Source organism: Salarias fasciatus, chromosome 3 (genome assembly GCF_902148845.1).
Source record: "Salarias fasciatus chromosome 3, fSalaFa1.1, whole genome shotgun sequence".
Taxonomy (NCBI): domain Eukaryota; kingdom Metazoa; phylum Chordata; class Actinopteri; order Blenniiformes; family Blenniidae; genus Salarias; species Salarias fasciatus.
This window is the reverse complement of record NC_043747.1, coordinates 15,650,348-15,671,574: the sequence shown is the minus strand read 5'-3', so window position 1 is coordinate 15,671,574 and position 21,227 is coordinate 15,650,348. Positions and strand designations below refer to the sequence as shown.

The 21,227-nt window shown below is 46.3% G+C and overlaps 1 protein-coding gene across 5 annotated transcripts; it reads left to right on the top strand.

Annotated features, from left to right (window-relative positions):
* Positions 1–871: 871 nt before the first annotated feature.
* Positions 872–20,782, top strand: tmem102 (transmembrane protein 102). Of its 5 annotated transcripts, none has more exons than XM_030088162.1 (6): positions 872–991; positions 3,815–4,026; positions 15,938–16,282; positions 17,277–17,470; positions 17,634–17,846; positions 18,258–20,782. In XM_030088162.1, exons 2-6 carry the CDS (start codon positions 3,825–3,827, stop codon positions 18,855–18,857), a joined length of 1,554 nt encoding a protein of 517 aa, XP_029944022.1. In that variant the 5' UTR covers positions 872–991; positions 3,815–3,824; the 3' UTR covers positions 18,858–20,782. The 5 variants fall into 5 exon arrangements, with proteins under 5 accessions (XP_029944022.1, XP_029944019.1, XP_029944021.1 ...); XM_030088159.1 differs by having other exon boundaries at positions 882–995; XM_030088161.1 differs by lacking the exon at positions 872–991 and adding an exon at positions 1,004–1,162 and having other exon boundaries at positions 3,812–4,026.
* Positions 20,783–21,227: the final 445 nt, after the last annotated feature.

The following is a 21,227-nucleotide window of genomic DNA, read 5'->3' as shown; positions in this document are numbered from 1 at the left end:
CTGTATTATCTTGACAAATGCTCCACTTATACCTCAGGATGTGCTTATGGATCAGACACTCCGGGCCTGCGCGCGGACGTTTCTTCTCACATTTGCTGTGATTGCAGTCTGCGAGGCAGCAGGGATTCATCAGCAGACGAAGTGAGAGGTCGGGCAAGTAATCTGAAGTACTATCCATCAATCTGGAGACATTTAACGGGAAAAAAACAAACTGGGAATAGCCTCAAATGGGTTCAAGCACAAATAAGCCACAGCAAAGAAGTTGTAACACATCGGAGTAATAGTAATGCCAGAACAGCAAGGGTTTCATTTTACTTTTTTTTTTTTCAAATGATGAGATGAGAAAATGTAAAAGAGCTTCCACTATATGTCACATATAAAGCCAATAGGCCAAAACCTGCATGACATTGAATCAGCTCCAGTGCCCCACTATATATACACATTTATTCATATAACATGTGTATTTAGGGTATATTCAGATTCACCCTCACATTATGTAAATCTATACATTGCACTTCTGGGCTGGATTTTGCTACTCTGTACTTGTACATGTGTAATAACAATAAATTTGACTCATAATGACCTAAATGCAGGGGTTCTCCAGGACCAGACATGGTGACCTCTGGATTAAAAACACCCCCATTTCTTTTTTTTTTTACTCTACCTTCACAGCTGTCTAATTCACATATGGCACAAAGCCAATTCTCGATCGTGATCATGTGAGTTTGTTGTGGATCCGTGTGGGTGGGAGTGGGCTCCGTCTCCTCTGGTGCAGGACCACCACCAGCTGGACTCACCGCTGCAGCAGCTCGCACGCCCATCCCCGGCTCCCTCCCCGCTTTAAAAAAAAAAAAAAAACCCTCTGCCTTTATCTCCTTTGCGAGGACACGGTGCACAATTTTAATCATAAACCTGACCTCCCTGATCCGCGTGGAGCGGTGCACAATGTGGGGCGCGCGTGCCGCGCACACACCGCTAATCCCCGGATCCCGTGAGTAGGACCGTGATTTCTGGGATGGTGTTGCCGGGCGGAGGGGGGGGGGGGGAGATGAGGTGGCCGGGACCTGTTGGAAATGACAGCTGAGGAAGGCGGACTGAAGCTCGGGGATCGCAATAACAGCAAAGGCAGGAGATAGCGGAGAAAATCACCTCGCGTTGAAGGGTGTGTGTATGTACGTGTGTGTGTGTGTCCGCCTGCTTTAGCCTGATAGCTAATAATACCCACAGTGATCCGCGACTCGTAAGCTAACCCCGGCGTTGTGCATGTGGGTGTATGCATCTGCGTGTGTTTATGCGAGTGTGTTCATAGATTTTTTTTTTTTCGCGTGTGTGTGTGTGTATGCCTGCTTCTTTGCTCCCCCCGGTCCCCATCTGTCACGTAAAGCTAGCATGCTAATTTGATCTCGCTAGTTGGCTAATAAAAGAAATTAGCTGAGTTTGGGCGTGCCGACCTGACCGCCACAAGTCGGTTTGCGAGCGATCGCGGCGGTTTTCACACACAAATGAACGCTTCCCGGATCGTTTTCTGTTGGTGGGAATTATCTCATTAAGTGTCCAGGCAGCAGGCTGGCTAATTTCTGTTAGCTTAGCATGTAGAAGCCGGCTGCTTATTGACCCAGTTTGAAGGGGCAGAGGCCATGTTGGTATTACACTCCGCCGAGCTTTGTTTACATTGCAACTTTTTCCCTTTAAACTTTCCGGGCCGCGGTGTTCTTACATATAAACTCTTCACGCCGTCGATACTTGACGTTTTGTTATGTTGTTCCCAGCTTTAACCTTCCACTTCACGCTAAAACCCTGTTAGCTGCTCAGTAGTTACCTTAGTTAACATTAACAAGCAGAGGCGTATCGTGAGAAAACAGAAACTGGGGCATAGACGTGAAGAAGCCCCCCCCCCCCCCCCCCCCCATCAAGAAACAAAGTTAAATCTTTTAGCTTTGTTTTATTTCTCTTTATAGATTATTAATACCTGTTAATATATGTGCCTTTGAACATTTGATTGTATATTTAGAATTTGTGTCATTTTCTATTTACACAGTGTGAGTGTTTGAATACAGATATTCCCCCTCTACGCTTTCAAAAAAAAAAAAATCAATTCAGACCTGATTAAGATCTACTTTGAGCATGCCAAACCTTCAGGTGACAGTGTAAATAGAAGCTTAAAGCCCTTGTAGCTTCATTTATGTGAAAACGAAAGGTCCAAACGCTTGAAATGTCACTGTTTTCCCTCATTTTCATTGTGCATAAACAGGGTCTGAGTCTGTATTTAAGTTTACAGTCATTAGTTTGCCGTGTCATTCCGTCGTTGTGGTCGGTCAAGGCTTTATTTACACATTTTCAAGCGAAAACTCCAAGGTTTCGTAGTGTTTTGGAGGTCTGTTTACACGACAGCAGTGCTCGAAGTCACAAAACTGGAAAACAACTTTTCTGAAATGCTGCTACTGTGACACCACGGCTGTAGTAAATAGTTCCTTTGCACATGCAGGAGTAGATGCAGAATAAGTATAATGATATATAAAGGGCTAAAGACTTTCCTGTTTCCATTCTAATCTTTGCTGTGTTGTTTTTGATCTATTGATAGTTCTTAAACATCTATTGTTTTGTCTTTTTTTTTTTTTTTTTTTTTATTGTTGCACTTTGAGATATTCAAATGTAAAGTGCATTACAAATTAAAGGTATTATTATTATTATTATTAATGGAGACCTCCAGAGTGGCATGACTCCAAAACTTAGGTCACGCTAGTTTATATGTTATTGATTGATTGTCTGTGTCTCTGTGTACAACTTTTGTTTTGATCGCTGGTATTTTGTCCATTTGTTGTCTTTCCTGATCCCTTACACGTTTTTCGTAGTTTGTATTTGAGATACATTTAGATTTTTGAGTGTGTGTGTGTTTTCTCTGGGAGTTCTGCCATCATTTTACTTTATTTTGTCCCATTGGTTTTACTTCTTTTTTGGTATTTTGGTTTTATAGTCTCTTTGTGGCCATTTCGATTTCATTTTTATATTTTTTGGTCTGTCATTAACTCTGCTTTTTCTGATCATATTGAAAGTCTTTGTAGGTTTGTTTCTCTCTGTAGTGACTGTTGCCTGTGTGTGTGTGTGTGTGTGTGTGTGTGTTTTGCATGCAGTTGTGACTCTGTGTTTGTTTGGTATGTTGCTGTCCTTTTTTTCGTTTTGTAGCTTTCCGGTGGTGTTTTCTGTTTTATAAAACAGCATAAAACAGAAAACAGTGGTGTTTTCTGTTTTATGCTCCCATTTTCTGTCATTTGCAACTCGTTGGCCTGCAATTTCACAAAACGCTGTCTCATTTACAACCTTCTCATTGCTCTTTTTATCTCCACAAACTCCACGGCTCGGATACCGTATCAGTCTGCTCTATGTGGCTTTTATTGGGTTGCAGGTTGAGGGAGAAAGAGCTTTGCAGCTGCACAGCGGCGCTCCTTGTTCCCTCTTTAGTCGTTCCCTGATGTCATATGTTCTTTCGCAAGTGGCCCTCAAACGTCTCATGATTCACACGAGGCTTTTCCAAACAAGACCGGCATTATGCGGACGTGCAAATATCAAGGCTAAGCGGCACTAAATCTGTCTAAACATACAGTCTGCTGCTCGCTTGCAGCAAACAAATCAATTAGAGCCTTGTGTTTTGGTCTCGGCTGCTAAATACGAACCTTCAAAAACCATTAGTTATCAGCCCCGCTGTGGCAGCGGAGGTCATCTCTGAGTTTAGCCGTGACGGGGGGTGTGGGTGGGGGGGGCCGTCATGTTCGAACAAACCCACAGTCACCTCCGCGGTCTCTCTCCCTCTCAGCAGGGTTGTAGCGATGGAGTCCCTGATGAGCGCGGTGGCTCCGCGCTCCCCGGCGCCCGCCAAGAAGCTGTCCGAGGTGGACTTCCGGTCGGGGGCCACGCTGGAGCAGCTGTCGGCGCAGGTGTCGGAGCTGGTGGTGCTGGAGCAGGGGGAGTTCGGGGACCAGACAGCCTTAGAAGTCCACACGGCCAAGGACTTCATCTTCAACATGCTCGGTAAACATGCTCATTTCAGCTCCACTGTGTTTCCACGTTGAGAGTCCTTCAATCCATCTTTTATTGCCCTTTATAAAAACCTATAATTGACAATAGGGTGAGGGCAGGCTACATACCAGACAGACTGACAGTTCATCACAGGGCAAACACACACACACACTCATGCCTGTGCTCAATGCTGAATCAGCCCCAGCTGTATGACTTCAGCAGTAAACATAGAAACCTCAACCTCAGAATCAAACAGAGGTGTCAGTGCAAATCACGACTGCTGCCAGATTCAGGGTCAACATCTTTATAGTCTGGCAAAAATAATGAGTAGATAAAAAGGAGCAATCAAAATCAGAACCACAGCACAAATGCAGCAAACCTGCACCAGTGGGGGCTGGTCTGCAGGAATCTGAACCTGCCGTGTTGTGTTTTGAATAATGGATGTGAAACACATGTTCCAGTGGAAGAGACTGCATGTATTGCGTGTGTTGAGTTCAAGCTGCTCTCGGCATACTTGAAACTGAAATATCTCCACTTTATTGTTTTTGTTCTGAAATTATTTTCACATTTTTGTTAAGATCGTTCAAATGAATTGTCACACTTGTAGGTTGGATTTGTTTCCTTGAGACCTGCGTCAGTATGATTGGTCTAGATCTGATCAGCATATCGACCTGCTGTTGTTACCTTTCTTCCGTGCACCAAGAAAAAAAAGTTGGAAAATTTCCATTTGCATGTATTCAATCAAGAATATGCACAGCTTTGTTGGAAAACTTTGCAGTCTGCAGACTTCTCAAAACTTGCCTTTTCAGCATCCATCTATTCTTAGAAGAGCACGCACATGAACCCCGGACAGTGTGACAGAGACCTTTTAGAGAGCGACGTATTTCAGGAACGCCCTGATCCCCTCTGACACTGTTTGACACATCGTCACCTGGACTCTGCCCAGTACGACCGCAGTCTGATCCGTGCTGGCACTCACCGCGCTTTTTATGTGACGTCCGGATCGCAGACATCAGCGTCACACGCAGTGACATGTACTGTATCTGCAGTGTCACGACACACTCGGATTACAGCCAGTGATGTTTTGAAGATCTGTACAAGGAATTTGGTTTTATTTTTCTCAAGGTTCCCTTCAGTTTTTTTTATGAATTTCAATTTGTGATTTTCATTTTACTGCCTTGTGAAAAAAATAATAAATACAGGCCTTAGAATTTTTTCATCAGCGAGCTACTCTGGTCGTCGTCGTCAGTGAAAGGAGATGGATGCGAGCGCGGTGGAGTGAGAGGGGTAAAAGGGCCTGGCACGTTTATTGACAGCAGCTGGCGCCACCTCGGGCGGCGGAATCATTTAACTGTCATGGCGGAGGCTTCAGCCACGCTGATTCCACATCAATAAAAAGCTGCAGCTGCACCAGTGCCCAGAGGTGGCCGCAGGACCGGAGGAACCCCGGAGACTTCCACCAGTTCCAGTGCAATAAGACGGAAGGATGAAATGCGATAAAATCATAAACCGCTCTTCTCCCCGCTGGCCTGACATGCTGTAGTATAATCAGAGGAACTGCCGGATTTTCTTGACAGCGGCAGGAAAATCCCGACACATCCTCAGTCATTTTGACAGCGCGTTTAGCGTCGCTCTTATCGGCGTCGTCGAGTCATCTGCATCGCGGGGTGCTTTCCCTCCCGCCGCTGCGAGAGTGAGACAGTGAGGTTTTGGGAGCGTTGGTGCAGCGGGGTAGGTGTTAACGCGCAAAGTCATGAGGAAAAACGACGACTCCGAGAGCGGGCGGCTGAGGAAGTCTCTGTGTGAACGCTGTATTAAAGTGACTACATCAGGGTGTGGAGATGAGCATTGCATTGTGGGGGGATATGTCAGATTTGAACAAACACGGTGAGAGAGTCGACCGCGAAGAAGCCGTAAAACTCCAGCGTTGTTTATCGGGTGTTTAACAGCTCTGTGTACCCATCGCGCGTAAAAGCCAAGAAATATGTGGGAAAACATCAAAATGCATGATGCGCTTAATAAAACTGGAAACAGCGGTGCGGAGAAGAAAAGGTTTCTGTGACTCTATGAGCTGCACGAAGTACTTGAGGGAACATCAGTTATTGCCACATAAACATGCCTGATGTTCCTGCTGCTGTCCTGCTCAGTAGTCGTGAAAATGCTCCGCCTGGTACACCGTTTGCTGTTAAATGGTAAAAATAAGTAGAATGCGAACTCCTGTGTGTGATATTTACATTTTGGTGCGAACTCACGGCTGTTGAAGCATCTAGAATTAATTCATATTGAGACCACAATAACTGGAAAAGAGATTATTAATATATTATTATCACCAACGTTCCTAATATTTGGTTTTTATGCTTTGACATTTTCTCCCTTTTTAACTTTTCTCACTTTTTCAACGTGGTTGACCGTAAAATATGTGATCACTGCTGGTTTGGAGTCCGTTACAGTTTATACATTCCTTTCTAATTGAAGAACATTCTTGAGTTATCATCACGCCCGGCTCCAGTCCGTCTGCTGCCGTCGCCGCACACACACACACACACACACACACACACACACACACACACACACCAGTGAGGGATCGAGTTCGTCCCAACGCTCCACTGCCGCTCATCCCACAGGGGAAGTGTCTTCCCTTGTCCAATAGGTGGCACTGTCCCCCCTCGCAGCCGTCATCTCTCGTGTCGCTGGAAACAAAGCGGCGTCCTTCAAGTTTTCGGGTGTTCGTGCGATCGTAACCCCGGCTCTGCTTCATCCTCAGTGTGTGTCTCCTCTTGTCAGTCTTTAGAGAGACTTCCCAGAATAATATCATCCGTCTCTGCTATTCCTGTCGAATCGGCGGCTGAACGGACTCACATCTCAGTTGGGCTTCCTCCGCTGAGGGCCGCTCACCTGGGGGGATATCACACAAATCAAAACTTTCGACTCATTTTCAGCGTATCGCCGTGTTCTTGGAATTCCACGATGCCGGCGACTCGTCTTTCCTCCCACTCGGTCTTGGTTGAGAATCTCCCGGTATCTTTTTTTTTTCTGTTTTTTTTAAGCTGCTTTTGCCTGCATGATCACCGATGGTGTGCAGTTCCTCGCCGCCGCCCGCTGTGACAGCTCCAACTGCGTGGAGAGAGAGAGAGGAAAAAAAAAAAAAAAAGAAGAAAGTTTGCCGCTTTGAACAGATAGAGACGGTTTTCGCCGGATTCAGGAAATCTAAAGTTAAGCATGCGGCGGTACGCACATTAGCGGCGCCCTGCCTCTCCAGGCCCTGCAGAGGATGAAAGAGGAGGAAAATGAAAAAAAAAAAAAAAAAGCAAATAGGATGGTGCTGATGGAGCGCACCGGGCCACTGTCGGAGCCTCTGCTGCACAGGTGTACGGATGCCAAACCCGAGGGGGTTTCGCCTCTGTTTTTTTGCCAGGCTTTTCTAAAGTTTGAGCTGTGCAGGGAACCCCGCGGGGCTTCGCGCTCTGCCGGGGGAAAAAAAAAACAAAAACCAGAAGAGATTACACACAAGCACACCCCGTGTGCGCCGAGTGATTTCTCTCCACAGCCTGACAGATCCGAGAGGAGGCTCTTATTTACCCAGCGTGTTGGAGCCGTGTGTGGCGGGGACGACCATGTGTATCTTTTTGGGAAACATTCCCACTGAAGGCAGGAATAGCTTCACTCGTACCAGCGAAGATACACTCCCACACTCAACCTCAACTTTTTTTCTTTTAAAATCCTTGTTAGTTTGGGAGAAAGTTCATGTTTTCTCCCATATTTGGATTTCTGCGAAAAAGAAAAATCTTTGATATGTGGTTGAAAAGTCTTGAGCGTTCCTTGAAAAAGGAAAAGCCTTTTTGGGATTCAAACTCCCGACATTCCAGTCACACAGGCTTGCTGCTCTGGTGTCTCGGCCGGCGCTCTCACACCAGATCTCGACTCCTCCCTCCTACCGCCCGCCTTTTGCACAAGGCGTCTCACATCAGCCCCTCGTTTGCCGCCATCCTTTACACTTAAAGCTACTTGACAGCGCGCGCATTTGGGCGCGAGCGGCGATGACTGGAGGCGGCGAAGACCGAGACGGCCGATCAGTGCCTCTGCCGGTTCGTTCTCAGTCAGCCGAGTCAAAAGTTCAAGTCTGGCTGTGATGAATAATGGAGGAGATAAACAACAAAAAAAAAAAAAAAAACGAAACAGAGGTCGTCTGTGTGCGAGCGGCGCTACAGGAGCAACTTTCCCAGATGCGCCACGAGGGACTTGACATCCCTTGGCGTGATTCCATTAAATTTTAAGCTGCTGGTATAGAATGAAGTCTGAACATATGGTTTGTTTATTTTAATGAATTGCTGGGTGAACATTATAATCGTCGTCAGATTAACTGTTCACTTCACGTGCGGTCTGACCCCGTCGAATTTGGATATGTAGCACATTTTTCAAGACATTTTGATATTTTAATCTCCTAAATCAGCTTAGCATTAAATTCAAAGCAGCCCTACGTCGTAGGGAATCTCACTTGTTGCTCAGGGTTCAGAGGGTTGATGCACCTTCTGTCGCCTCGTGTGTTTGGAGCTCTGTCTCCCAGGCAGCAGGTGAAGGTCCTGCCATGATTAGCAAAGTGTGCAAAGGTTTGTTTGATTTGACTCTCCACTTGTAATTATCCTAGGATTAGAGAAGACTGTGAGCTTTGGAGTAAAATTCTTAGACCGGCTTATTTCCTTATCTTCAGTCTGCCCTTTTTTTTTTTTTTCCCACAGTCATTCAGTGGCATCCCAAACACCCAAGCCAGTCTGTGAATATTGGGTCGATTTATGTGGAAACTGAATTTCTTCCCTGCAAATTTGGACACACAAAATGCAGCGAAATCTTTCGGTTTTCACTTGAATTACCCGAGTTCACAGCCTGTTTGAAGATTCTTGCTAAAAATTCATCCGACAATCTAAACACAGTATAGACTCTCATACCATCGACGTCGGTTCACATCAGGTATTATCCTTCAGGATGCTTAATTCTTTCCGACTTGTTGTGTTTGCGGTGTTAAAAAGGAAGTGTTTTGACAGGCGTGACACTATCTGCTGTCCTGCTCGGCGTAATAAGCAAGGCTGACATAAAGCGTGATTATGAGGGAGGAAAAAATAAATAAATTCCTCAAGTATTCCCGAGGCAGTGAGGGAAGGGATAAGTTTGGCGGTGAGCTGTCAGCCGATAACGGCGTGTGGCTGCGCTCTTTCAAAACGATCACATTTTAACCACACACCTCGGTCACAGGCTTTCCAGTCATCCTCCATTTAAAAACATTTCAGAATGCGTCTGCGGAAACATCGTACGGACCTAAAGATAAGTCGCCACTCATTTCGCACGATGAATAATTAATATGCATTTTATCTGCTAATTACTTGTCTTGAGTAATTTAATTTCTACACTCGCTGAATGATTCAACGACCACGCTCTGATCTTCGCTCGAAAATAACGCGTTCAAATTCAATTTTTTGGCCAAATAGGAGTGATAAAACTGTTGTATTGAATTCCAATGTGGCTCACTTTCACAAAATGAGACAGAAATGATCTGAGCATAATGAAAATGTTCACAGAGAGAAGTCGAGCAACTGAAATGAGCCATTAGAGGATCTTAAAAAGCGTGGAAAAAGAGATGCAAAGTCACCAAATTGATCAGCCATTGAGTTGCAGTGAAGGCAACCATTAATTAAACAAGGACTAAAACGACACGGCTCGGTTAGATTTTACACAATCGCATAAACACCAACTGAAGCAATCGGAAAGATGATCTGGGTTTTATACGCAAAGAATATCACCGTTATTTTCCAAGCAAAGCGTGTGGAGCTGCGCCACAGACACGCTTACACCACCTCCTTCATCCTTCAAATCATAATTTCAATTGGGAAAGGGCAGGCTGATCAAAAGGAAGGGTTTACGTTTCACAGTTTTAATTGGATTTGCAATTAAGTGAAGTTGTTATGATCCATGAAACTGCTACTACTGAGCAGCAAAACCACCACAAATTCTGGTCTAATGATCGTAATAGGACCCACGCTCCAAATAAGAAGATACTTAACTGCAAAAATGGAAGAAAAATGATGTGAAATTGCCAGAATTGCGCATACAATAGTCTTAATAGCATGAAAAATATCTGTGCGGATTAAGAACTGATAAAAGAAGCCAGAAATGGGAATAGCGAAATTACAAGAAATAAAAATAACTGACATAAAGTGAAAAGGACAGGGAAATCCAACAAGGATAATAAACAACCACGAAGTAACACGTGATGCAATGTATTGGTAAAATAGAACAGCCAAAGAATATAGCTCTTGTCTCCTTTATTCAGGTTTCCTTCCTTTGTATGAAACGATCTCTTTTAGAAACCCTGTTTTTGAACATATTGACCTTGTTTCGTTTTCTGTTCAGTTTTCTGCAAGCATGATCCAACAATGGAAACTCGCAGACCTTCACCACCCCCAAGTGATTCAGACATCTCCATTAAAATAGTGACAGCCCTCTAAAATCCACCGGAATGACCTCCTACATGCCACCTTTAGTGGATTTGAACCAACATGCAGTTGAGCTACATAGTTAATGTGTCATTTAATGGATCTCAGCGGAGAATCGGTCACTTATTCAGTCAGGATCTCAGAAGTATCCACGTCAGCCTGTGGTTGCGTCTGCCAGAACGAGGCCGCCCCACCGTCCCGATATGTAAAAGCAAAACCGCAGGGACCTTTTTTTTTTTCTTTTTTTTTCCTTTTTTCTTTTAGAAGGTAATTGCCTGCCATTTAGCAGGACACGGTGTCACGCTGTAGCTGGCATCAAAGCGACGAGGAGGAGCGGGGAGACGGCGACGGCCCCCCCCCCCCCCCCCCCCCCCCCCCCCCCCAGCAGGTGCTTCACCGTGGCGTCTGCCTCAGCGACGCTCAGACGCACAAACACCTGGCTCAATGATCTGAGACGACCCCTCCAATCAGATTCAATCACAGCCCCCTCCTCTCCGTCTGAAAGGCCCGTTTCAGAGCTAATCTTGCGCTCGGATATGAATTCATAAGCGGCGAGGCGGCGGAGCGCCTCACCTTTCACCGTCTGGGATTAATCCTGCTATTAGCGCGCAAAGGTGAGGCTGCGAGGAGCGGCGGCGGAAAGGCACCGATAACATCCGGTTGAGACTATATTAGGGGTGGAATTGAATGCTTTCTTTTGGGATGCGGCTGCACGCGGTTTCAGATCACCCTCACGATGCTGCTGTGGCACAGGTTTATTGTCTAATGTGGAAAAAAAAAAAATTCTGGAGTCACACTGAGGTCAGAGAAGCTCACCAAGAGCGGTGAAGATGGAAGGCGGGGTGAAACGGTTAACCTTGAGCCTCTTGCTTGCCGCCTGGCGGCTTTCTTGTTGATGAAAGTTGTGGAAAATAACTCCTCCCCAAGCCAACAAAGTAACCTTTTAAAAAATTTAAAGCATGAATTCTTTACAAGCTTGCCGGCTTGTAGATAAACAGGAAAGTACATTTCAGCTGGTGGGGGCCGCTCTGTCCCCGCTGTCTTTGGCTCTGTTTGCTTCCATCAGTGCACGTTTATCACTGCTGCGAAAACCAAGTCGTCTCCAGGTGTGCGACACATGCGTTTGCACGTATTATGCTCATGATTATTTTTCTCTGTCATGTTCTTCCACTGCTTTATTTATTTATTTATTTATTTTTCAAGTTAAGTGCGATAACTCGGTCGAACAGGCTGTTTGTGATTTGTTTGCGTTTCTATTTACCCAGCTGTCTGTGAAGGTCGACATGCGAATTAAGAAGTGAAATTATTCCGTGGCTGAACAGCAGGCCCACTTCCAGCAAATGGAACACATTTTTTTTTTTTAATACATATATATATATTTCTTTCAGGCTCTGGGTGAAACTAAATGTTCCCCACTGTGGGAAGCTAAACCTCTCTTTGAACTTCAAGGGTATTTAAGAACATTCAAAACTTTTATAGTTGAATTTGACAATTCTTGGGAATAAGAGATGCTTTTATGAAGCTGTTCGGCAGTGTTTCAGCTTATCTGAATCGACGGCGCAGCCTTGTTTTGTTTTGTTTTGTTTTTTTATTTTCTAACACTCACTTTCAAACCGTTTCCTTCTCCCAGCGAAAGTCACCGGCTTATTTAGAGGAATCCCATTTTCCAGAGAGAATTACCAAGCTATTTTTGGAGTCCATCAAGCTGGAGGTGTGTGTGTGACGGAATACACTCACCCTGCGATGACTGAGGACGTCTTCCCCATGTCTCTGCTTCAGGCTTTTTCGGGTTGCTCTTCACTTTGTATTTTTGCCTCATTCTTTATGTTTGATTTTACTAAATCATTGAGATGATCTCTGCCTTCAATAGCAGCCAGTATATAGTTCCAACTACTAGATTTCATGGGATTACAGTTAATTCTAGAGAATACCTTTGAATTCTTTTAGAGCAGTTTTGTCAGAATCCACGGCTGCTTCGGGAAAGTGACGCACCGCTCAGTTCAAACACACTAAAGGTCATGCTTAGCATGCAGAGAGGCCGTTCAGCATGCAGCTCATTCGATCAGCACGTCGTAATATAACACCGTGATGAACTCCTGAGACAGATGACGAAATTGGACTCGTGCACGAATAAAATATGTATTGATTTTGATATCGCAGCAAAGTAGTTTTTTTTTTTTTTCTTGACAAATGACTTTTTCATGATATTATTTCTTTAGTATTACGTAGATGATTAACTGAAAGGGAGGCCCGGGAGGCTAGATTTACCTAAGGGAAAATCTTTAATTTCTCTGAACTGAAATATGCAAACATGCGGAACGTCCACAAAATGCAGCATCAACATGCTGCAAGTGTGACATTATTCACATTTAGAAATTATTCTGGTGTATTTTTTAAGATATGGCCAAGAAGCTTCGGAGCACATCAGCATGAGCATCTGAAGAATCAAGAGGCGCGGAGTTGAATACCGTAGCTTTGATTTGTTTTTGAAGATTAACTCACAAGTCTCTCGCTGTTAATAGCGTTGTTATAAATGTTATATGTTGTAAATGTTATCACTGTTATAAATAATGAGGAAAGGTACATCCTCCCTCCTTTCTGCTCTGTCATGTTCATGGCACTCCACCACCAGGGGGCAGTTTTTTTTTTTTTAAACATGATCTCAAAACACACATTGATTGACCTGAGGCTGAAATATCCACAGCTCAATTGCAGTTGCATGTTGTGCATTTCTCTGGCTGCTCCACTTTCCTCCCACTGTCCAAGAACATGCATTTGACATTAGCTTGCATTGAATACGAACGAGTGTGTGTGGTTATGTGGTTGTCAGTTGTTCGGCGTAGCAAGTGTTCCTCATGTGCAGCCACACATTCAGCCCCGAAAACATTTTCTTTTCACTTCGATTCACTTTAGTAACAAAAAAATCACGGCGTGTCCTAATCTTTACTTCCACTCTGGGCTTTAGGAATTACTACTTTCTGGGTTTTATGGGTAAAAGTGAGTGAATTTCTAGCACACTGCAGTCCTGAGTGGGTTTTTTTTTTTTTTTTTTTTTTTGTTTTGTTCTTGTTTGTTTCTACCTCAAGGTCTTCATCTGCCACATTTCCCACTCTCTTAATTACATTCCTGTCAACCTGAATCTCTGAAGAAAAGTGTCCATCTTTCTTTTCTGCTTGTTTGTTCAAGACCATGAACAATTGGATTTTTCCTGTCAACAAAATAAATACATGTTTCCAGAGGAAAATTGTTTTCTTCCTGTACATTCCTCATGCTGCTCTGGTAATCATCGCTGTGGAACAGGATTTTTGGGAATGATTTATTCATGTTACAATCAGATTTTGGCTATTTGCCCTCCAGCCTCGTATTCTTGAGGAAATTTGAAAATCTCCAACACCTGCCTGGCTGCTCTCTGATAACGCCACACACTGAGAGGTGGTGTGTGCTGAAGTCGGACGTAAAAGCAGTTTCCATCTCATGGTTGTTTCAGAGTCGGTGGCTTCTGCCTGGAAGAAGCTCTGCATGAAGAACTTGACTATAATAGAAGTCTCCATTCGAAGGCATTTCGCCTTACAGGATTAGGTTTAATCCACGACAGCGGAAGCCTGGAGTCTCTGTTCCATCTCCGTTCTCATGCTGTGTGGCGTCTATCGCCACACGTGCCAGAGCGTTTTCAAGCAGCGCCTGGTTGTCTTTTTTTTTTTTTATTTAAGTTTGGATTAAAAAGTAGATTGTGTGTTTTGGAGCAACGTCAGACTTCAGAGTGAAGAGGCCTCACTAATTGATGAAGGGTTTTTTTTTCCCTTCCCTCAGCGCACCGCTCTCTCTAACTGAAGCCAGAGAGATAAGATGCTCTTTATTCTCTTTTTCATCACAGTGTTTCTCCTCCTAGTCTATTTTATCCAATTTATCAGTGGCAGATAAAAAAAAAAACCCCAAACAAATCAGAGGAGCCGGTTGCCCTTTGGCTGGCGTCTGATCCGGTCCTCACGCCGACGCCGTCTCTTCTGCACTTTGATCTGCGTTTCACCACTTCGGCTTTTTGTCCGTCTCCCCGGCCTCGCAACTCTCAAAGTCTTGATAGCCCGTTCGGTCAGGCCTCGTTTTCTGAAGCCCGCCGCGCGAACCGCTACCGCCGAGCAGAGATGAGTTAAGCATGACGCACTTTCTGCAACAGAAAGTTGCTTTCACTTGTGAATCATTAACATCATATTGACTGTATTTGTCTTAAAGAGTCTATTCTAAAAAAAAACTACCCTGCTCGGTTTTTACAGATCATAAGATAGAAGTGTGTTCTGTTCTGGGTTGAAGGCCGACTCGGCTCCCAACAGCACCCATCCCCCGTTCTGGTCCAGAAAACGAACTTTCAAAGCCAAGCTGTCACATACTTCCCCCCTGATTGCTCTCCCCTCGTGGTGGCGGTAGATTAGGTGCTTTATAGCTTCTTTTCAGCAGCACCAGCGAGCCCCTTTGACTCGCTCCGATTGTGCCGCGTTCATTTTCTCACCTCTGCGTTCGCCCCCGCTCGGCCTTATCGCGCCAGGCTTGCCAGGAAATTTTTCGAGCGTGCCGCATTTAACTCTATACATCCTCATTGGCTGGTTGTGATTTATTCATGTGACATGAGTTCCGTAAGTACCACTTTTCAGAATTAAATGGGATGAAAAAAAATCAAGTCCATCCATGCATTCATCATCTGTACCTGCTTCTTTCCAACTCAAGGCTGCCGGGAGTCTGACAGTCGGACCAGGAATCTGATCCAGCAGCAAAATTAACCTCAACATTTTTTGGCTCGGATTTCAGCAGTTGCAGCTTTAAAGGATGTAACTTTTTGGCGTCTTTTCACTCGCTCTTCTCTCTCGCGCACGCTTCTTTGTGCACACATCACATGGCGTCCTGCCATCGCTGTTGGACGCCCGTGTTAACAGGATGAGAGGGATCAGGTTAGAAGCCCCTGAGCCCCGAGCCCCCCCCCCCCGACCACGGCGCGCTGGCTCGGTTAGACGCCCCCGTTTCAGCTTTCCGCTGCAGCTTAACTGCCCCACGGGAATGAACCCTCACAATCAGCCCCATGGTTCACCTCTGACCTTTAGATATTAATGGTTCGCTCAAACCAGCATGGGTCTGGCCTTAAGTTACTTTTTTTTTTTTTTCAGCAGAAAAAACATAATTGACTTCACTCCAGGACTGCGGCTCCCAGGAGCCCCGAGCCTGCAGAGTCTGTGACACAGCTAAGTAGCCATAAAGGGATTTGGAAGCTTGAGCTTCACTCATATACTGTTCAGATGTGAGAAGGAAAAATGCAGGAAAATGGTGGCGCTGCAGTCGAAATAGTGAATGAAGATCCAAGTGGAATAAAGAAGGTGAAATGTAAAAAAAAAAAGAACAATATTTGTTTATATTTTGTAATATTTACGGAGCTGTTTCCTCTTTCCTCCCAGGTTTAGTCCAGAAGGTGGACCAGCGCCTCCCGGTGGCCAACGAGTACCTGCTGCTCTCCGGCGGCGCCCGGGAGGGCGTGCTGGACCTGAACCCCGAGGACCTGGGCGACTACGCCAGGGGGGCCGACTTCGACCTGGACTTCACCCTGCTGGTGCCCGCCCTGAAGCTGCACGACCGCAACCAGCCCGTCACGCTGGACATGCGCCACTCGCCGCCGTGCCACTCCTGGCTCAGCCTGCGCCTCTGCGACTCCAACGTCCTGTCCCGCTGGAGCGTCTGCTGCCAGGAGGAGAACGGGCTGCCCCCGGAGGAGGACGAGGAGGAGGAGGAGGACGAGGAGATGGGTGAGCGGAAAACGCGCACGGGCACCGCGGCTCCGCAGGTCCGGTTTCTAGTCCAGAAGAAGAAAAAAAAAAAAATTCACTTAAATCTATTTTTCATGGGAACTCAAAGTCTTGAAGTGCCTGAAGTACTTTCAGGAGTCGGTGTCCTTTGAGACCCCCAAACTTCAGTGCGGTAAAGAGATGATGTATTGATTGTTGTGTTTAACTACAGCTGCGAGTTGGGGACACGTCACACAAAGCAAGAAACAGATAACGCAGATTCAGTGCGGCGGCTCCGATTAAGGACCTGATAGATTTAAGACCGAGATTACTGAAGTTTTTTTTGATATGTTGAACTATTTAAACACAGCTGTGGGAGAAAAAAAAAGAAGAGAAAAAAAACATCAATCTCTGCCAAGCCTCCATTCAGAGAACTGATGCTGTTGAGAACAAACAGCTCGAAATCAGATTTTAACAGAAGCTGCGTGAATGAGAAAACCACCTGCAGACCGATTATGTGGAGCAATGAGACTTTTCACTGATACACCACCTCCATGAATGCACACATTCATGTTTGAGTGAAATTATGCTGTCACCCTCCAATTATTTGTCGGAAAGCCGCAGGTTTTTGCAAAATAGAAAGATTTTTTTCAGTCCGAATTACAAAACTGCAAATGTAATTGATGCCATGTTTTGTTATTTCTTCTTGTTCTTGTTATAAATTTCACCTTAAAGAAAAAGAAAGGGAAAAATCTGCTATGTTGGACTCTTTAAAAAGAAATTCTTAATTGTCTGAAGAACCAGCAGTTATAACTTCTCTCATCTATATTTCTAAACGTGTCAAACTTTCTTTCTCCTATATTCCTCTTTATTGATCAGCGCTGTGCGAAGCTCTCTGTCTCCTAGTTTAAATTGTTGTAACAAACCAGTTGCAGCTGTGGGTGAGTGTATAGAACTGGCCATTCATCATGCCACCCCCCCCCCCCCCCCCCCCCCCTCCCCCTCCTCCTTGCAGGTAAAGGCTCCATCCCGTCCCTGGGCTCCCCCCAGTCCCTGGACGGGTGCTACTTCTCCCCGTCGTTAGTGACGGACTGGTTCTGGGGGGTGGTGAGCGAGGCGGTGGAGGAGCTGCGGCGCAGCCCCCAGAGAGGCATCCCCACCCCGGAGCGCCTGGAGAGGAACGGACCCCTCACCACCATCATCCTTCAGGTGAAACCATGATAAACAACCGCCGGACTTGTGCTTAAAAACGGCTCATTTTTAAGTGGAGAGGAATCGATACGGCTGGGTTATTGTTGTGAGATGTTGAAGTCATTTTTCCGAGACGTCGGAGGCGCTCTAACGCGTGGCGCTCCCCCACCCCCCTCTGCAGGCGGGCTCCAGCCGGGTGCTGTACGACCTGCTGCCGGTGGTGTCGTTCCGGGGCTGGCCCGCCGTGGCGCAGGGCTGGCTCACCGCCAACCACTTCTGGGACGGCAAGATCACGGAGGAGGAGGCCATCTCCGGCTTCTACCTGCTGCCCTGCTGCTCGCCGCTGGGCGGCCGGCCCGACAGGGAGTGGAGGCTGGCCTTCTCACGCAGCGAGGTGAGGCGAGGCGCCGTCTGCGGAACCCATCGATCCCATTAAAAAATTACTAAAAGATCAAATAGTGAAGCTGAAACTGTGAGTCGATCGATAGGTTTTTCTTCACATTTTTGAGTTTCCCCCGACTTGCACAGTCTCTTCTTGTTAAAATGTGTTTTCTTTCTTTCAATCTCAGGCTAAATTGTTACTCTTTAACTTACAGTATATCACGTACCGTCTCTCAGACGGCTAAACTTCCCTTTAATTTGGAGGGCTCTTCCTCTCCTCGGCGCTGTCAGCCGCCCTCATTAGATGTGAGATGTGGCAGTTTTTTTTTCAGGATTGTACAACTTCCTGAGTTTCTTTGTCCTAACTTTAAAAAAGATGTTTTGTTGGCATCAAACTCAAAGCGCTCCCTGTCCCCGTCTCCAGGTCCAGCTGAAGAAGTGCATCCCGTTCCCCATGGCTCAGGCGTTCCAGGCGGCCAAGGCGGTCCTGTCTCGGATCCTGGCCCGCCCCCGGACGGGCCTCAGCCTCTACCACCTGCGCACGCTCCTCTTCTGGGCGTGCGACCGCCTCCCCGCCGCCTACCTGTCGTGCCCCGACGCCGACACCCCCGGCCGCCTCCTGCTGGGCCTGCTGGACGACCTGGCCCACTGCATCCTGGGGAAGAACTGCCCCAACTACTTCCTGCCGCAGTGCAACATGCTGGAGCACCTGAGCGACGGCCAGGCGCTGCTGGTGGCGCGGAAGCTGGCGCACGTGCGCTCGGACCCCAGCGAGCACCTGCGCGCCGCCCTGGACCAGGCGCAGCAGGCGGGCCAGCTGAAGAAGGAGCTGACGGGGACGTCCAACGGCCACGGCTCGCCGGGCCACCAGCCGGCCAACGGCATCATCTCGCCGTCGGAGGACAAGCTGGCGCAGCGGCTGCAGCAGCTGGTGACCGAGAACCCCGGGAAATCCATATCGGTCTTCCTCAACCCGGACGACGTCACCCGGCCGCACTTCCGCATCGACGACAAGTTCTACTGAGGAGCCGGACGCCGACCGGACGCGGCGGCGACCGGGGAGGGGGGGAATCAGCCGGCTGGTCCGCCTCCAGAACCTTAACAAGCACAGCCGCCCGACTCCAAAACCAAAAACACTTTTTTTTCCTACCGGACAGAATTCTCTCCAGGCGTCGCCGAGCCGCCGCCCTCCCCGTAACGAGCTGGCCTTAATGAGACTCATCAGCTGGTGCTACAAAGACGAGGGCCGGCTGCAGTCCAGCGGAGACCGACGCAGCGCGCGTGTGTGTGTGTGTGTGTGTGTCTGTGTGAGCGTACGTTTCCACACTTTACGTCTAAAGGCGGCGGGAGAAAGGCTTCTTGATTGCTGCGTCTCTCTTCAGGTGTGTGACGGCTGGTCTAGAAGGGAAAAACAAGGTGTGGCTGATGTAACTGAATGTAACGTCGTGAGGAGATCTGCAGTCTTTCAACACTCCCGTTTCTCTTTCAACTACATTTTAGCCCGTTTTTTTTTTTTTCCTCCCCCCGCAGATCCTCACGCCTCGATTTGTGGCGTCTTTTTCCCCCCATTTTCTTCTTTTTTTCGTCCTAATCTCTCTCAGGTATGCACAACCTTGTTTTAATGTCTGCGGTTCCCTTTTTTAGAAAAAAAAAAGAAGTCTTTAACTGCATTTCATGTCGCTTGCATTTCACGGGGTGATGGAATGTACCAAAGAGCTGCATTCGGTGGGTTTGGCACAGAGACACGTTTCAGTACATCCCTCAGCGTCGGATTTCGTTCCCGTTCGACCTGCTGATTGATGGTCCGAGTGTTAATTTGTCGTCTTTTCCGTTCATTCATTCCAACGGAATCGGAAAGTCTTTCATATCATGTTTTAGTCGTTAGCTGCTGTGGGTTCAGGCTTATTTCAACTTAACGACGCAATATTGAGCATACGAGCCTGTTATTTGACATCAGCTTCATCCGTTTGCTTTTGGAGCAGGCCTCCTCTTTAAAGAGCTCCATCTCATCAGCTTTTCACGTAGTCGCTGCTATGTTTTTAATCTAATCTGACCTGTGCAGAATTCTTTTGAAATGATTTCAAGGTCAAACGGTTAAATCATCCAGACAGTGTTAGCAGGTCATCCGTACAGCAGCGTTTACGTCGTGTGTTCAGTGCGAAGATCCAGCCGACGGGAGGCTTTCAGACCAAGTGTACGCAGACTAAGTTTCATTTTAAAGACTTGCTTCTGAGAACCGTCCGCCGTCTCCTCTGCTTGGTTGATCTTTTTTAATGAGCTTCTTGTGCGGAGTTTGCGGAGAGATGAACCGCGCAGCGGGACGCAGACGGACACCTGGGTGCCGAACGCCAGACTCTCCCCTCAGCGGGGGGGGGGGCGTGTTCGCCACCGGGGCCCCATCAAGCTGTCCTCTGAGGGGGGCAAGAGGTAAATAGATGACAGAGGGGGGTAAGAATAGAGGCAAACCCTTCTCTGGTTCTTATTCTATTTTCCTGCAATCTCAGTTCAGTTCAAGTTGTTATTGTAGTCCTTGGGGGGGGGGGGGGGGGGGGGGGGGGGCACCGAATGCTCTGAGAATGTGGTGGTTTCTCCAAAAACGATGTTTACACTCCTGCAGCAACACTCGACTGATTTGATTACGAGCCGTACAGCCGGTAAAACGCCACGGCGGGAAAAAAAATAACAAGCCAAACCCAACGAGCTGCAGTTTTCCTCACTTCCACTTCCATTAATTCAATCCAGAACAATTCATGGGAGTTTACCCAGAGCTGCTTGTTTTTACTCTAATGAATCGGAGCGTCGGCGGAACGCGATCCGCAAACAAACTCATGTTTAAACTTAGATTGAATTAGTTTACCGACTTCTACAAAGCTGCTGCGTCAGGGGACGACATTGATGGGAAAAAAAAAGAAAAAGCACACAGTTTGTGACAGGTTTGCTTGAATATCAGGGCGATGCTAAACTACTGGTGGAATGTTTCTCTTTCAGACAGAAAAGAGTGCAGCAGGAATGAGAAACCTGAAGTCAGTCAATCCGTTTTTGATTCAAGGCCTTAAGTAAGATCTGTGGATAATAAAGTTACAGTATAGAATATATCAGTGAGAGTCTACATTTAATTACAGTCTCAAAAAAGTGAGAAAACATCTCACTGAATGCAAAGTATTCTGCATTTCATTAGTGACCATGCAGTGAATAAACAGCGTTACATCATTTGAAAGCTTCAATCTTCTAAAAACGAGGTTTTTTAATAAGGAAAAAAAATATTATATATGTATATATATATATATATAAATATTATATATATATACATATATATATATATATATATATATATATATATATATATATATATATATATATATATATATATATATATATATATCTCAAGTGCTGT

Excerpts from the sequence above, each read along its gene's own strand:
- tmem102 (XM_030088159.1), top strand. The coding sequence starts at position 946 with ATGTGGGGCGCGCGTGCCGCGCACACACCGCTAATCCCCGGATCCCGT. Across the intron at positions 4,027-15,937 it reads CTTCATCTTCAACATGCTCG|GTTTAGTCCAGAAGGTGGAC; the intron begins GTAAACATGCTC and ends CTTTCCTCCCAG. Across the intron at positions 16,283-17,276 it reads GGAGGAGGACGAGGAGATGG|GTAAAGGCTCCATCCCGTCC; the intron begins GTGAGCGGAAAA and ends TCCTCCTTGCAG.